General features: G+C 38.9%; 1 protein-coding gene across 12 annotated transcripts; it reads left to right on the forward strand.

The window, feature by feature from the left end:
• The first annotated feature begins 6,696 nt into the window (after positions 1-6,696).
• On the forward strand, positions 6,697-18,322 carry LOC118229401 (matrilin-3-like). 12 transcript variants are annotated; one of them, XM_035421326.1, is made up of 13 exons: positions 6,697-6,910; positions 7,800-8,375; positions 9,782-9,907; positions 10,720-10,872; positions 11,974-12,099; positions 12,991-13,143; positions 13,632-13,784; positions 14,462-14,587; positions 15,067-15,219; positions 15,724-15,876; positions 16,480-16,605; positions 17,360-17,461; positions 17,856-18,322. In XM_035421326.1, the coding sequence occupies exons 1-13, from the start codon at positions 6,724-6,726 to the stop codon at positions 17,909-17,911; spliced, it is 2,190 nt and encodes a 729-aa protein (XP_035277217.1). In that variant the 5' UTR covers positions 6,697-6,723; the 3' UTR covers positions 17,912-18,322. The 12 variants fall into 12 exon arrangements, with proteins under 12 accessions (XP_035277217.1, XP_035277218.1, XP_035277222.1 ...); XM_035421327.1 differs by having other exon boundaries at positions 12,991-13,047; XM_035421331.1 differs by lacking the exon at positions 15,724-15,876.
• Positions 18,323-18,739: the final 417 nt, after the last annotated feature.

Consider the following 18,739-nt stretch of genomic DNA (forward strand, 5'->3'; position numbering starts at 1 on the left):
ATTGCCTTCGCATCACATGACAAGTCTTCAGACGGACAGTTCTGTGTTCGGACCATAGACTGGTTCGTCCAGACTAGGAGCAGGTTAACTTCTCTGCTCCACTTCCAAAATGAAGTTTCAAGGAGGGTGATGTGATCCATTTTTCTACATCTTGTGTTTATTTTAATTTATTTTCCCACAGAGGCTTCAGATGCCTGATCTCTGCAGTCATCTTTCTGTGCTGCAAACAATCATTCTGTATTGATTTACTGTTCTATTTCCCCCTGTGTGTGCATAACCTGTATTCTGCAGGAATGTGCACATAAGGACGATTTATTTCACTTTCTTGGGAGTTTGAATCCGTTCACCCCTGGATAACTTCCTGGAGACCCACAGTGCCCACAGCAGCAAGGAAAAAATATGTTATATAACCAGCATTCCATGTCAAGAAGGGGGGGGGGGGGGGGGGGGGATCTATCTTCCTATTGGAAAAAGAGAAGGAATTTAATTGAAATATAAGTTGTAGTAGAACTATTTATAAGCAGAGTTATGTGAGTGGAGTGAATTAGTGAAAACAGTGAGACTGAAAACTGGTCCCTGCCATTATGTCAGATGTCACATAGGGGAAGAATGTTTTATTTTGAGCTTCATGGTACTCCACTTCTCTCAGTAGTTTATTATCTACATGTTGTCTTTCTTCAAAGCTCTGGCCATACTCAAACAGGACAGGTGCCAGGTTAAAGCTATCACACTGCTCTGCTTGGTCTGTTTACAAGGGGTCTTTATAGGAAACACCACACAGTATATTAAAAATAAGAAATCTTATAGTATACAAGAGCTATGTTAATCTCAAACTGTGGTAGTAAATATGCTCTTCCTGTTTACTAAAATATATCCCAACATTATAATAGTGCTACTGTGTTTCATTTGTGTTGTGACTCTTGATGAGTGGGGCCATATGAAGTAAAATAAAATAAAACAAGAAAACAAATACGTAAATGAATAAATAAATTCCTGTAAACAGTACAGAGATAAGAAGAATAAGGACTAAAGAAAACATTTTTTTATCATAAACTTGTGCTTAAAATTTCTGGAAACAAAAGTAAGCAGTCATGTTTCAAGCAAAATACTGATCTTAAAATAAGATTTGCAACCACTTTACCAATAATAGCATGTATGTAATGATATGCATGTTATTTAAATACAGTTGAACCCATTTACTCTGACTAAATGGATAGGACCACCAATAGTATGGACCTAAATGTCGTGGACGCAATGTATGGATTTTCATTTTCCCCCTTTCATTTGCTGCTCCCCCAGATGGATAGCATCCTAGGTGGCTGCCCCTGCCTAGAACCGGCTCTTCTATTATTGACCAACAGGTTTAATCATATGGGTCCTGTAGGGCAGTTCAAAAGTGAAACAGAGACAAGCCAGAGGCACATTCGCATCTACCAAGATAGATAGATAGCTGTGTAGAGCCACACTACTGGCAGACAGTAGTCTCCTCTGTCTCCTATGCATAACTGTTAGCACACAGGATAGGCTAAGTCGACAATTAAGATCCAGACCCCTCCGTTCTGATACCTCAGGACGCCTGGCACCTCCCCCTCTTCGCACCTGCGCTTCCCGAACACGTCTCCTGTCTGTTCTGGCCCCACGATGGTGGAATGACCTCCCCGTGGAGGTCAGAACAGCTGAGACACTGACCCACTTCAAGCAACGACTGAAGACTCACCTCTTCAAGCTGCACCTCTCCCCATCCCTCCCTATCTCCCTGTAAATGACTGTAAACTTAAGGTTGTAACTAGGTAGCTGTTTTGTAGGTGACTTAGTTAATGCACCTGTCTTAACTACTGCTTGTATTTTTGCATAGACTGCGTTGTTGCTGTTCTCGTTTGTGTTAGTGTTAAACAGTTTAACCTTCAGGCTCCAAGTTGAACTATGCGGTTGTTCCCTGCACTTGGACCGGTACTTCTCTCCAGGGTTTTTGTCATACTTGTTCCTGGTTATGGTCATACACTTTGTTGTACGTCGCTCTGGATAAGAGCGTCTGCCAAATGCCTGTAATGTAATGTAATGTAATGTAAGATAATATTAGATTAATCCCGTTCCAGAGGCACCAGGTAAGATTATGTGTGTTTCTTCACCACTCAGATGCTTCTGCTGTGTCGGAGGTGTTTCTTACAGGCCCTAATTACTAAAGTGAGGTCACTTTCTCACTCACCAAAGCATTTTGTAAAAATTTAAAAAGTGAAATGGGAATATGTCAATGAGGCACACTTGAACTATGTTGGAATAAGTGAAAGTACAAAATGATGTTATGACTTTACTCAGTTATTATGAACAACCTTAATTGATCAAGATATTGTCTTTGCCAAAAACCAACAAAAACAAAGGGTTCCCAGGTCCAAGTTGGTAAACCACTGATATAGGCTATTGTTTTTTCCTGGGAAATTCAGGTAGCACATGATGAATAATATTGCAGTATTAAACTGTGAACTTTTATAATGCTTCCTCTGCCATCTAGTGGACAAGGTGGTACTCAACACTGATTTTTACTTCTCCAAGAAGGCTGCTGCTGACGTATTATAGGCTTTAGTAGGGAAGTCATAAATAGCATAAACTATGAGCCAAGTAAGCGTGACTAATTCTGTGACCACAGCACCAAGAAATCTGCATCGATGTGCCATTCTACATTTTGTGTGATTCTAGTGTTGTTGTTGTTTTTTTTTGTTTAGTGCTTCTACTTAGTCATTTTTGGATGCAATACCACTGATATTCGTTCCTCCAAACATTTTGGTTTCCTCCCAGTCAAAAGACATACAGGTAGGCTAACTTGAAACTCTAAATTGCCCATAGTGTGTGAGTGAATGGTCCGTGTGTCCTGCGATAGATTGGTGACCTGTCCAGGGTGCATTTCTACCTCTCACATGCTAGGATAGGCTCCAGCAGCCCCTGTGATAATGGATGGATGGAGGGCAGTTGGAGTGTATCAACAATTGCCATTTGTAAATGTGTGCATATTATTTTGAGAAATTCCATGCACAGTTCTACATACAGTTGGTAAATGGAAGAAAAGTGCTTTTACAAATGTCTGTGGTTAATTAATGCAACCAAGTTGTAGAAGGAATGTATAACTGATTTTGGGAACAACTTTATAGGAAAATGTGGGTGGGACACTGTAGTAAGTATTTGCTAGCAGATAGTGTTAAACCACATAAAGAGGAAGGATCTCACTGCCTGCCTTCTGTACATAGCAGTAAAATCGTTGTAACATTTGAGTGAATGTTAGGTGTCAGCCTGGAATCAAATCACAGGCAGCAGGAGTAGATCAAACGCCAGCCATTATTTACAGTAGGTGCTATGAGTCTAGTGTAACTGTGTGCAGAGTGGACTGTCCAGACTGATTTCAGATCTGTGTCTAAGTAAAGAGAGCTCTTCAGCACAAACCCTCATGTGTTTGTTCAGTACTGCCATGCCCCTTCACACTATTGTGGAACCAGTGTACACGGACGTGTGGGTGGACCCGGCATTCAGAAGATTTGACCAGCCATCTAAGAGGCTTGGAGGGCCTCATTTTACACAGGATTCAGAATAATTCATAGATCAGATTCTCCCAGATTTTTTTTGCAAATCACAAGCACATAAAACATTGAGTTCATTATATTTTTCATTTTAATACAAGATGTGGTTATTCATAGATCTAAACTGTGAAAGTCATGTCTTATGGAAGAATGACAGAGAACAGAAGAATGTTGCACCTTTGAAGCTTTTGTCCATTTTTTTATGATGGTAGCATCAAGGCCAACCTCACATCTGAATCCTCAGCATTCAACATCCATGTTTGCTGGACGATATTCACGCTACAACTTGCAACAAGCTCAATCTAATTTCAGTGAAACCAGTTTAAAAAAGTATCCCCAACCTTTATGTGAAAAGTTCCTCTGTTCTGTTCTAGCACTGTGATGGGTGGCTGATCCCTTTCTTCTGATACCAGCTGTTTGATTTCACCCTCAGCTGCCTAGTGGCCATCAGCTCCCTCAGCTACCTCCCCAGGATTAAGGACTACCTGGGCCAACTGGTCTGTGTGAAAACCTCCCGCTTGACGTCTTCTGGAGTGAAGTCTAAAAGTCTCAACTCTGTGTGACATCTTTACATTTGATGAAAGACAGGGCTGGATTCAGTACTTTTGGCCCATGAGCTGTCTCAAAATCAAACTCTATGAACTTTGTGAGCTGTCAGTTGACGCAGATAAGGGGTTTCTGCTAAGCATTGCAATCAAGTAAGATGGCTGGTGGTATTTTCTGGAAAATAGTGTCAAGGCTGTTTTAAACTAATAGTATTACTGATTATCTATTACGTGTTTGAGAATGTTTCCCCAGAAATATGAACAATTTCAGTCAATTTGAGTTTTTGGAACTTGGCTTGAGAAGTTCACTTTGGATTGGATCCTTATGTCGATTGTAGTAATATAGAAACGGCTCATAATTTAACTGTATTGACACAAGACATGAATGTTTCTCCAATATTTGGAGATATTTATAACAACATGACAATGCATGTGTCACCTGCCTTTGTTTTAAGCTGACCCCCCCCCCCCCCCCCCCCTTACAAGGACAACCTGCTGTCATTAGATTCCAGCTGTTTGCTGCTCTTTATCCTCATTTTCTTTGCTTTCCTACTAATCCTCAAGGTAATGTGAAATCCTTACCCTGAGAAAAGTGTCATTTTTTCTTAGGATTCATATTTGCTGCAGGGATACTATATCTTAGTCGCTCATCACACCTGACTCAATTACCAACATAGCCAATGCCATAGTGGGGATTCTTGATGATTCAAGTCTGTAATTGAACACTCAGTCTGTTCAGTGATGTTATATTCTTAAAAAAGAAAATATTATTTGAATTATGTCTTGGACTTGCATTTTTTAGTTTGTCTGAAGAAAAAAACAGAAACACAAATCATCCGTAAGTTTTAAAATAAATCAAGCTTTTATTTTTTGTCTGTATTGCCCAACTCTACCATGTACTATTTTGAATACTCAAACTCAGACAGTGCCTATCAATACATGCAAAGGGGTGAACTACAATGATTAATGCTGTGGTATAAACTTGTCAAATACAAACTAGTTCCTGTCATGGGAAAAATAATAATAATTCATACATCAGAAGGGCCAAGCATGTCTTTTATGAGGGCAATCTCATGAGGGCAATCTCTCTCTCTCTCTCTCTCTCATACACACACACACACCAGTTCTTTTCATTGTTTCCCCAGTACATATTGTCTGCCTAAGAAATGGCTGTGAAGATGCCAGAAAAGGACCCCCCACGCCCCTACATGCTCTCCTCAGCCACCTGACCAGTCTGTACGTAGTCACAGCAAGCATGATGTTTTGACTGTTCTTCCCGAAAGTGCAAGATGTCACAGGACCTTTGAAGTCTCAGACATCATGCACAACCTAGAGGAGGTCAGACCTTTACCATGTGAAAGGTGGAAAAGGAAAGACTGATTCATCTCAATGTTTTTTCAACATCCCAGCTGGTTTTTGATGTCTTAGATAAAGGGATACAGTGACATTAACATTGCTTGAATGCAAATTATAAATATTTTAAACTAAACCTTCCTTTCTTTCAGTGAATATGTACAGTTGCATTTGAAATGCACTAAAGAACTTGACATATACTTTGCTACTTGAAATAATATTTTGCTCCTTTGTGAAAAAGCTTCTCCCATGCGTGTGTTTTCTTTGTAGCTTCAATAAACATATAGAAATATATGTATTTAACACCAGAAATATCAACTTTGTCCTGGGGTCTGTCCCAGGGTTCAGCAGTTGATTTGTAACTTCACAAGCTAGTAGGAGTTGGAGGAGCTTCCCAGTCAAGGGGATGTACATACTGCTTTTGTTGCTCGGCTCAAAACTCTAACCAAGGTACCAAATACTTTGTGGAGCCATGATTCTTGTAAAGTATTCGCCAAACAAAGTGCGTTTTCAGCAGCTTAGATTTTGATCTACTAGAATGCAGTATTGAATTGTCCTCCAGAGGCCATTTCCCAAATCACAGCCACACAGCATCAGCTGTCTCAGGCAGTGATGGATATTTTTTAAGAACCCCAATATGCGTAGTTGGGTAGGGCAGGAGAGTTTTCAGTTGATTCAATGACTGTTATCCCGTACCTCCCGACGGTGGGCCATCTCCATCGCTCTGTGGACACTAGAGCGCCACCTAATGTTAAACAAGTTGAAGAACAGAATGGGTTGTGGTTAAGCCCACCCCCTATTCCTTTATCGCAAATGTGCGTGATCAATTTTCTTTGATAAGGTTCAGCAGCAAGATTAGGGCTGTAAAGTATCTCCAACATGAACGTTTATTTAAAATTTGATTTCATCGATCACTTCTCCTTCAGTCAACTTTTATTGGAACATTTTTTAAACTTAAAAGCAGAATTGTGCTTCATTCAGCATATCTGATAAATATATAAATTTAAATAGATTGCTCTTGATCCGCACGCGTGTTAAAAATAGTTATATTTAAAATAAATATATCGACACTGTGCCGGTATTTAAAGGAGATTACTCTTCTGAAATTATCATATTTTCCCGTTCTCCGGCTTTGGATTGGCTAAGATTTTTAGAACGTGAGCAGGTTGTCGTATATTGGTCATCGTCGGCTATAAATATTGCAATCCCCCAAGGAGAGCCAGGGTTCTTAACAGACGCGCGAGGAAGGCACCTGAACAATGAAATCCCTATTCAGAGGTCTCGTCTGTTGCCTCTCAGTGTTGGCATTGGAAGTTTGCGAAACTTACTGTAGGGTCAGTGAAGAACAAGCAGAGCGTATTTTATCCCAAAGTTATGCACAGAGTAGATACCGACAACGTGCTCCTCATCGTGTACCGACATCGGAGAGAACCCTCAATCCTCAAGGTAGGTTTAATGTTTTGCGATTTAGGCTATGTAGATGATTATGCTTAAATATTAATAATAAGGATTATTGTTACTATTTATTCTTACAGTGAAAACACAAAATCATACATGCTATTTTTTTTTTAAAATAAAATGTTGATTACCTGTACGCTATCTATAGAACTATGCAAAAAATCCTCAGCGAACTGTTTTTTTTTTTAACCGAAAGCATTGAATCGTTCCATTTAAAAACAGTAAATTTAAGAACTTAATTGGAATGTATGTATATTTGTCGAGAACAGCGGCTGGAATTTGAATACGTTCAGTTTTGCTAAATTTGCGCAAAAATACATTTCCTTATCTGATTCAGATTGTTTCAGATTGGTCTGCAAAGGGAACATTTGGATTTTACTTTTAAAATGGGTTGCTATTTAAAAACTACTTGGTTCAATATACCAGTTCCATTTTTAAGCTAAAATAAAATCAGTCATAAAATGAATCAGCCATAACCCTGCCAAGTTACGTGACTTTTCAGCAGTCCAGATGCAAGTTGTAATAATTTAAAGTGAAATGCAGTATATAATAATAATAATAATAATAATAATAATAATAATAATAATAATAATAATAATCATCATCATCATCATAGTAAGACTGAAGAAGCTGCTCAATTCTTGCTCTTGGGAAGCTAGACTAGTGCACCCCTAAACTGAATATTTTGCTGTGTTCACGTACTCTTTCACACCTTAACAACTAGATTTAAAATGATGACGACTAAAGATGACGATATAAAATGACGATTACATTTTTATAGTTACACAGGTTTCATTAATTAGTAGAAAAATCCAGCTGTTATGATGTAGAACAGCTTAGGTTGGACAGAGCTGTAGTGTTTCTGTTTAACCTCCAGGGGCAGGACCAAATTGCATAAGCCGACCCCTGGACTTGGTCTTCATCATCGACAGTTCCCGTAGTGTGCGCCCAATTGAGTTTGAGAAGGTCAAGATCTTCCTGGCCGACATGGTGGACACATTGAACATCGGCCCGGACGCCACTCGGGTCGCTGTTGTCAACTACGCCAGCACAGTAAACATCGAGTTCCTGCTAAAGACCTACCTCAACAAGGCCGACATGAAGATGGCCCTGTCACGCATCGAACCACTGGCGGCTGGCACCATGACTGGCCTGGCCATCAAGACCGCCATGGAACAAGCCTTCACCGAGCAGTCCGGCGCTCGGCCGCGTGACAAGAACATCTCTAAGGTGGCCATCATCGTCACTGACGGCCGGCCTCAGGACCAGGTGGAAGAGGTGTCTGCTGCGGCTAGAGCCTCGGGGATTGAGATCTATGCCGTAGGGGTGGATCGAGCCGACATGAGGTCCCTACGCCTTATGGCCAGCAACCCACTGGACGATCACGTCTTCTATGTCGAAACCTACGGTGTTATAGAGAAGCTGACCTCAAAGTTCCGGGAGACCCTGTGTGGTAAGAGCTGAAGCTGAACAGAAACTAATTATATTTCTTCCTTTGTCCTGTTCTGCATGTACAGGTATCCGTATAGCTAATTATGGACAAATCTGTTTCCTGGAGCCAGTTTTGGGTCATTTTCTTTTTCATTTTCTGATATGAACCATAAAAAAAGCATAGGACTACCTTGTGATAACTCCAAATTCGTCATTCCCAGAGAATTATTTTATAGTTTTTTAAATTCTAGTTTTTTCTAAATGTTGTTAATATGACGATTTTATTCAAACGTGTTTTTCATTATAGTGTATATCCACAAAGTTTTATTTTTAAAGGAAAAAGTGTTCAGTAATAATGGTGCATTAAAAATTAACTGAAGGGAGCGTTACTTAAAATTTGACATTTTTTGTTTGGTTTTGTACTTTGAAAGATGTACACGACTAAAGTTTATGAAACAAATACAGCCATAAATATTAAAATCGTTGTTACTGGGAATTCTGAAAGCATTTTAATTACTTTGTAACCTGGCTGTGTCAACCCAGTCACAAAAATGTAGAAATGCCTGCTATTTAGGCTATTCACTGAGGAAACCTACCATAGCATTTTGTGTTAAGTGTTAAGTGAGGTTAATTATGTGGACTTGATGACATTCTCTGTTCCTCTCTGACTATATATATATATAGTCAGAGAGAAACAGATTCTATCTGTCTTCAGAAAGTGTATTATGTTTGGTGCACCATCCTTAGGTATGTGATCCTAAAGGGATTCTAAATAGCAAGAGCTGTGTCAATACGGTCTATTCACATACTTTATGACTACAGTTATTTACTGCTGTCCAAAACATGAAAAATGCCTTTACATCTGTTCTCTCATCAACCACAATTATGACAAGTGTTTCTGCTGATTCTTGTCTTACAACGAATAATCAACAAGTTGTGCTGATTCTATCCAAAAGAATAAGAAAAAAAAATCAAAAATTGTATTTTGATTCTTTTAAGAGCATTGAAAGTTGTCCATATCAATGATTTTTTACTGTACTTGGGGTGTGATTGTTATATAACAAACACTTTCTCTAAGTTTAACAGTCAATACTCATCAATACTCATCATTGATAGAAATTAAATTTTCTTCAGTATCAGTTTGGTACTGATAAGAAAGCAGACAACAATACTTTGTTACAAGTGTTGTTGCTAAAAGTGTTTAACATCCCTGTGTTGAGTGTTTTGTCTTATATGTGTACAGTAATTCACAAGTTGTTTGTTAAGCCCAAAAGATTTTTGGAAAATCTAAATGTGATATCCATTCTTTCAGGGGCTCTGATTTTTTCATTCAGTCAGAGGCTGAATGTACTGTAAGTGTACTAATCCTACTTGTCTGTCTTACTCCCCAATGGCACCTAAGCAACTCTCAGGCTTTGCTTGTTCCAGGTCTGGACTCCTGTGCTCTGGGACATGAATGTGAGCAAATTTGTATCAACAGCATCGACAGCTATTACTGCAGGTGTCGGGAGGACTTTGTCTTGAACGAGGACATGAAAACTTGTTCTAAGCAAAGTAAGATGTTGCATGCTGCCATAGTAATAACATTGTATGTGTGTGTGTGTGTGGGGGGGGGGCTTTAGAATCACCCTGTGAAGATCACCATGATTGTTGCATTGATAGATCCATGTAATAAGAGATAAATATTTATGGATTCATGCAGGTCCCTCTAGACTGCTCATACATTGTATGGCTAGTAGACTTACTATTGTTCAACTCCATACAAGATACATTTATCTGTTTCAACATCTTCAAAATGTGTTCCCAAGAAAGATGGTTACCTGTACTTTGAGTGTGTTTGGTAGGCTTGTATTCAGCCAAACACTTTCTATGAGCTTGATTTTCAAATAATTCAAAATCAAAATTATAACAATGAAATTATATTTCAGTTTTGAAATATTTGATTGAACAAACCAAGCTGAGTCATGTACTGTAAGTGTAAGTGCCGTTGCCTCACAGCAAGAAGGCCCTGGGTTCGAGCCCCCGCCCGGGCCTTTCTGTGTGGAGTTTGCAGGTTCTCCCCGTGTCCACTTGGGTTTCTTCCAGGCACTCCGGTTTCCTCCCACGGTCCAAAGACATGCAGGTTAGGTGAATTGGGGAGTCTAAATTGCCCCTGGGTGTACTTCCGCAGTTGCCCTTGACCAAGGCACTAGCCTCGGAACGGGAGTTGGTCCCCGGGCGCTGCACTGTGGCTGCCCACTGCTCCTAAGTAATTAGGATGGGTTAAATGCAGAGGACGAATTTCACTGTATGTACATGTATGTGCACGTGACAAATAAAGCCTTCTTCTTCTAATCCTACTTGATGGCTTCTGCTCTCTCCCCAAGGCGGGTCTCGGGCCTTACGTGTTACAGGTCATGACTCCTGCGCTCTGGGACATGACTGTGAGCATATTTGTGTGAACGACAACGGCGATTACTACTGCAGGTGTCGGGAGGGCTTTGTCTTGAACGAGGACATGAGAACTTGTTCCAAGCAAAGTAAGATGTTGCATGCATTCTTTGTAATCATGTGCATCTCTCTCTCTGTCTCAGAGTTTAAACTATTTGTGTTTTAACAGACACTGTATATAAAGATGATCAAGAAAGTGTGTATAAAATAAACAACACAGACAGTGTGCTGTATTGTATGTGCAAAAATAAGAAAATTATCATTGTAAGGTAATTCAATTACTCAGAGGCAAATTAAAAAAACAAATTAGGATTTAATTGATCAAAAGGATAGGCGTAAAAATGCCCAAAACATCTGGTTACATTCAAAGTTCAGCATTGGAGATTCATTTGGCACCAGGTATTATGGCCAGATGAGACCAAAATTTTGCGATTTGACTACATGCACCACTGGTGGGTTTGTTGGAAATAAAAAAATCTTAAAAAAAGATTCTGTTGTTAAATTGTTATACTCCATGAGCAATTTTATTAGTGCCAAAGCATATTTTCACATATTTTGAACATACAATAAAGCCATTTTTGCTCATCTTTATCAAGAATGTCAGTAATACTGGAGGGAACTGTATGCTAGCTAGCTAATAGCTAGCAATGCTCATCTAATACCTGACAATTCCCAGTTTATGTTTTAGATTAAAATTGTTTTTGAAATAACTTTTAAACAGAATAAAGTTTTCATGACGTTCTCTCTAATTTCAGTGGTCGTCCTCCTGATTACTCTCCCTCTGGCATGACAACTTTCTGTTTGTTCATTTATGTTAATATAATTTTTTAAAAGTTCATTCAATAGTTGTTATTTTTATTAAAATATTAATTTAAAGTTCATTCAAAAAAGCTGTAAACTTGATTGTAGATTATACTTTGAGAATTATTGTAATTATTACCATTTAAACATTAATGCTTTGCTAGCCCAATAAAACTGTCTGCATTTTTTTTTCAAAGAAATGAAAGCAAAATACAACAAACAATTTTCCAGAATTTATATTTTTCACAAAACAATCCAGGCTCACTTTGGATTTCTTTATTTTTTTCCAATTCAGTCAGAGGCTGAATGTACTGTAAGTGTACTGATCCTACTTGCCTGTCTTCCCCCCCAATGTCCCAAAAGCAACACTCGGGCCTTACTTGTTACAGGTCTTGACTCCTGTGCTCTGGGACATGACTGTGAACACATTTGTGTCAACAACATCGACAACTATTACTGCCAGTGTTGGGAAGGCTTTGTCTTGAATGAGGACATGAAAACTTGTTCCAAGCAAAGTAAGATGTTGCATGTTGCCATAGTAATAACATGGGGGGAGGGGTCTGGAATGTGTGTGGCTATATATATATATATATATATATATACCCACACAAACTTTTTGTGAGAACATTTTTTTAGATAAAGCAGCAATTCCAGGGTCCAAGAAGCTGTAGCCTCCAAGACATAATGGTTGGCAAAAGCTCTGACTGGTCTAATTGGTGTAATCACTAAGGAAATGTCCTTTTAAAAGAAATATTTCACTTCTCAGTAGGTTTTTTAAAAAATGAAGGACTGAACTGAGATAGTTTCACATCAAAAATATTTTTAAAAATACAAGAAAATTTTTATTCTTTCATGGGCATTGAAAGATATTTTATAAATGATTGTTTACTGTACTTCGAGCATGCTTCAACCAAACACTTTCGCTGGTAGAACAATCCAGGTGGCCTTTAGATTTTTTTTTTTCATTCAGTTAGAGGCTGAATGTACTGCAAGTGTACTAATCCTACTTGCCTGTCTCTCTCCCCAATGGCTCCAAGGCACCTATATATATATATATATATATATATGTCAGTTTTGAAATACTTGAGTCCCTCTAGACTGCTCATACGTTGTATGGCTATAAGACTTACTATGCAACATGTTCAACTCCATGCAATAGACATTTAGCTGATTAAACATCTTCAAAATGTGTTCCCAAGAAAGATTGTTTACTGTACTTTGAGTGTGTTTGGTAGGCTTGCATTCAGCCAAACACTTTCTCTGAGTTTGGTTTTCAAATAATTCAAACCAAAATCATAGCAATGAAATTATATTTCAGTTTTGAAATATTTCATTGAACAACCCAAGCTGAGTCATGTACTGTAAGTGTACTAATCCTACTTGATGGCTTCTGCTCTCTCCACAAGGCGGGTCTCAAGCCTTACCTGTTCCAGGTCTGGACTCCTGTGCTCTGGGACATGACTGTGAGCATATTTGTGTGAACGACAACGGTGGCTTTTACTGCAGGTGTTGGGATGGCTTTGTCTTGAACGAGGACATGAAAACTTGTTCCAAGCAAAGTAAGATGTTGCATATTGCCATAGTAATAACATTGGATGGGTGGGGTTACTTTAGAATCACCCTGTGCAGATTAATGGATCTTTCTTTAGGTAGATAGGTTTATAACCCACAATGACTCTTGCATTGATTGATCCATGTAACAGAAATAACAATTAATGGATCAGTGCAACAGTCGCTGTAGTCTGCGCATACTTAGTATGGCTAGTAGGCTTCCTATGCAACATGTTGAACTCCAAACAATAGCAACTCTGTCATTTGAAGGGCCTTAAAATGTGCTCCCATCAAGGATTGTTGACTATTTTGAATGTGTTTGGTAGGACTGTTTTCAGCCAAACACTTTCTCTGATTTGGTTTTCAAATAATTGAAACTAAAATCATAGCAACAAATGTATATTTCAGTTTTTAAATATTTAATTGAACAACACAAGCTGAGTCATGTACTGTAAGTGTACTAATCCTACTTGATGGCTTCTGCTCTCTCCCCAAGGCGGGTCTCGAGCCTTACTTGTTACAGGTCATGACTCCTGTGCTCTGGGACATGACTGTGAGCATATTTGTGTGAACGACAACGGCGACTATTACTGCAGGTGTTGGGAGGGCTTTGTCTTGAACGAGGACATGAAAACTTGTTCTAAGCAAAGTAAGATGTTGCATGTTGCCATAGTAAAAATATTGGATGTGTGTGTGTGTTGTGTGGGGGGGGGGGGGGGGGTTGTCACACAGATTTGCGGATCTTTCTTTATGTGACTAGGTTTATAATCCACAATGACTCTTGCATTGATTGATCCATGCAACATAAATAAATATTAATGGATCAGGGCAACAGTCCCTGTACAACGCTCATAATAAGTACGGCTAGCAGACTTACTATGCAACATGTACAACTCCAAACCATATCAAATTAAGTGTTTCTGACTTTTGTCTCCTATTTTTCTGCCTTTAACTTGTTTTCAGCTGCTGATTGCTGTGCTGATTGTCATTATCAGAATCAATAATGCTTAGAACAACGTGTTGAATTGGAATGAACAAGTTGTTTGGATTCAATACTAAAGGGTAAAAATCCATAAAGGGTTTTAATTTTTTCAAGGGCTTTAGAAGTACAGGGCCCATCACAGATTGTATACCATACTTGGAGTGTGTTTGGTATATGCAACTAATAACTTTCACTGACTTTATTTTTCAAATAATTGAAACCAAAATCATAACAAAAACAGTTTTTTGATTTCAGTTGTATTGAAAAATCTACGGTAATAGTTTCTGCTCCCTGTGTCCCTCTGTAATGTCCCCAAAGCAACTCTCTGACCTTACTTGTTACAGGTCGTGACTCCTGTGCTCTGGGACATGACTGTGAGCATATTTGTGTCAACAACAATGACGACTATTACTGCAGGTGTCTGGAGGGCTTTGTCTTGAACGAGGACATGAAATCATGTTCTAAGCAAAGTAAGATGTTGCCATAGTAAAAACAATGGATAATGGGGGGTGGGGGGGGGGGGGGGGGGGGGTTAAGAAACCTTTCTTTATGTGTATAGGTTTATATTCCACAATGACTCTTGCATTGATTGATCCATGTAACAGAAATAAAAATTAATGGATCAGTGCAACAGTCGCTGTAGTCTGCGCATACTTAGTATGGCTAGTAGGCTTTCTATGCAACATGTTGAACTCCAAACAATAGCAACTCTGTTGTTTGAAGGGCCTTGAAATGTGTTCCCATCAAGGATTGTTGACTATTTTGAATGTGTTTGGTAGGACTGTTTTCAGCCAAACACTTTCTCTGATTTGGTTTTCAAATAATTGAAACTAAAATCATAGCAACAAATGTATATTTCAGTTTTGAAATATTTCATTGAACAACACAAGCTGAGTCATGTACTGTAAGTGTACTAATCCTGCTTGATGGCTTCTGCTCTCTCCCCAAGGTGGGTCTCGAGCCTTACTTGTTACAGGTCGTGACTCCTGTGCTCTGGGACATGACTGTGAGCATATTTGTGTGAACGACAACGGCGACTATTACTGCCGGTGTCTGGAGGGCTTTGACTTGAATGAGGACATGAAAACTTGTTCTAAGCAAAGTAAGATGTTGCATGTTGCCATAGTAATAACATCAGGGGAGGGGTGGCAAGAGAATCACGCCATGCAGATTCATGGATCTATTCTTTGCATGGATTTGTTTATAACCCATAACCCACTGCATTGTTTGATCAATGTAATATGAATGATATTACTGGATCTGTGCAACAGACGCTCTAGACTGCCCATACTTAGTTTGGCGAGTAGTCAAGTAAGTATGCAACATGTTCAGCTCCAACCAATGGCAACATCAGTGTTTCAAGTGCTTTGGAATGTTTCCCCATCAAGGATTGTTTGCTTTACTTTGAATGTGTTTGGTGGGCCTTTATTCAGCTAAACACTTACTCTAAGTTTGGTTTTGAAATAATTGAAACTAAAGTCATTACAAAAAAATATATATTTCAGTTTTGAAATATTTCATCAAGCAATCCAAGCTGAGTCATGTACTGTAAGTGTACTAATCCTGCTTGCTTGATGGCTTCTTCTCTCTCCCCAACCGCCCCAAGGCAGGTCTCGGGCCTTACTTGCTACAGGTCGTGACTCCTGTGCTCTGGGACATGACTGTGAGCATATTTGTGTGAACGCCAACGGCGACTATTTCTGCAGGTGTTGGGAGGGCTTTGTCTTGAGCGAGGACATGAAATCTTGTTCCAAGCAAAGTAAGATAATGCATGCAGACATGAGTGCTTTACACAACTAAGCATTTAGAATGCTTTGCCTACTTTGTGCTGACTAGAACATGCAGTATCAAACAGCAAGTTGATACTATCTAGTCCCATGATTCATTTAATGCAATACCACCAAGCATAAATATTTTCATTCCATCTGAATAGAATCATTTTCTTTATTTTTTATAAATGTGTTTGATTTCTCTGTGTGGTTGTCTTAAAAGCTTGATGAGAATAATCAACTTTTTTTTAATTATAAAAAGTGACAATTTATTTTATAAGTTTATCTAATCGATTATTGAATTTGTACCAACAGCACATTTGGTGTGTCTTGTTGAGCACTTTCTCTATCTGGGTTCAGGTTACTAATAATTCAATGTAAAGGCTTTTTACAGTGTACACCGTAACTAGAAAAGCACTGTATGAAAAATTCTGATTCTTAATCAAGATTGACCATCTTCCAGAAAACAATCCTAGGTTCCCCATATTTTATTTCATTCTTTTGAGTCAGTCGGTTTACATGTGCCAATCTGGCTTGCCAAAGCTTAATGGTTTTTACCACCCCAAGGCGATCCTCTGCCCCTGCTTTTCCAGGTCTGGACCCCTGTGCCGTGGGACATGACTGCGAGCATATATGCGTCAACAGCAATGCCTCATATTATTGCAAGTGTCGGGAGGGCTTTGTTTTGAACGAGGACATGAAAACTTGTTCCAAGAAAAGTAAGAGCTCACCTGCTGCTGGAGGGTGGGGGGAGGGGTGTATCTGGTTATTTGTGCTTCATTTTATATTTCATTCATTGTTTGTTAATAATATTGTTGAGAGTGAGTGAAGGGTGTGATTTCTATGTAAATGTAAAGAATCTAGTTTGTATAATATATTGCCATATTCTCCATGTTTGGGAACAGACTTTCTTTTTCTTGATTTGGCTCTGAATTTCACAATTTAGATGTGTAATCAAACAATTTTGGTTTGGTTTCACCGTGTAGAAATTACAGCAATTTTTATACATAATCCAAGCAGTGTAAATTGGCTAGATTGAATCTGGCCTTTGGTAGGGCTGTCCCAGCACACCATGCCTGTGACTGTGTGCACTCAATTGTAGCACTGCACCGGTCTGTTGTGTACAGACAATTTATTTAATTTTGGTATGGACATGTTACTGATTTTGTGTTTTATTTCATGAAACAAATGGTTGACTGTAAACACTCCAGACACTCATTTGACTCCTGGTTTTACTGAGGGCTCAAATGGACTTTTTCAGTTATGGAAAAGCTTCTGCACTCTGCTTATTTCAAAGAGCATACATGAGATCTGATATTAGGGGACAGTTAATGTGTTGGTTTTGCAGAGAGACCTCCACAGGTGTCATAATAGAAATACAGTAGGGGGTTATGGGAAATAGGCAGGACAGACAGGATCCCTGTGTTGCTCTATGTCAGAAGTTAACAAGGAACATTTTTTCCATTTTTCCAGAAGAGGTAAGGGCGGAGCTGTCAGTAGACCCTTGCAAGTGCGAGGCTCAGCTGGCCTTCCAGAGAGCAGTGCAGTCCTCTCTCCGGGACCTGACTGGCAGACATATCCTTTCGGCTCTCAAACACATCCTCAATCACCACAATGGACATGATCAATCAATGCATCTGACAGACTGGTTAGTTTGAGGGTCTTTGGCTACATTAACCTACTGCCATTCAAGCATGTTGTTTCAGGCATTATACACACACACACACACACACACACAAAAATACAGTTTTACGTTAACTAGGCTATTTTGCAAATGGCTATATTTTCAAACATCTGTGCAAATTGTTATATATGAAGGATATCAAATAAAGAATGGCTTGTGCATACGGTGGAGAAAACCCCAGCAAAACACATTGACTACTTAAATCTTTAGCTCCATTGTAGAGGTAGTATATCATCCTGTATTTGTTATTACACAGACGTGAGTCTTCCTTGACAGTTCTTCTACTAGATGACATCACAAGGAGAGTTGACCAGATTGAGAGCGGAATGCGTAATTTCTAAAAGAAGAGATAGCTGGTGTTTTCCCTGGGGGAACCAGTATCACCAAGCAAACCTGATTCCGTCTATTACGTAATCTGCTGCCATGCTACACCTTTAAACCAATCACTATAGCTATGTACTGTACGCGTATTATAGGACTGCATTCTCTATTGCATCAGCAGACTGATATCAACAACTCCTATGAAATATCAATGCCACAACTCATGATGTTGGTGGTGGTGTGAGGTTTTTATTGACATGCCATCCTATTTAATTTTTGCAGGAGTATAAAAGAGGTGCTAATTACACAAGCAATACAGTTAGAGGAAAACGTGGGAAGTGTCAGCCTCGATGTGCTGTGTTTTGTATATGTAAAATGTATTCTATTTTTATTAACATTGTATTGTGTGATAATAAACAATCGCTGGAGAATATCTGTATCAATAAGATTTTATTTTATTACATTACATATTCATTTAGCACATGCTCTCGTCCAGAGTAGAATCCAAAAAACATAAGTACATTTACTTTATTTATATGAGTAATGGTGCCAGATCTGTTTAAAACCATCCCCAGATCAGCTTGTATATATGTAACATCACTAAAGTGCTGATGCAAACAATGTGAAGCAAAATACAAATCTTGAATACATACTGAGGGGTCTAATATCACTTCTATGTTATGCTAACATAGAAGTGAAATCACTGTAGGATTTCATTTTTATCAATATTCAGACAACATGGATTATTATAATAGATTCACTTAGCATATATTCACATGTTGGCAATTAGTTGCAAAAGAACAACAATCACAACAAAAACCATTCACTACAGCAAGATGCTCCACTTT

This window comes from Anguilla anguilla, chromosome 6, assembly GCF_013347855.1.
Source record: "Anguilla anguilla isolate fAngAng1 chromosome 6, fAngAng1.pri, whole genome shotgun sequence".
Taxonomy (NCBI): Eukaryota; Metazoa; Chordata; class Actinopteri; order Anguilliformes; family Anguillidae; genus Anguilla; species Anguilla anguilla.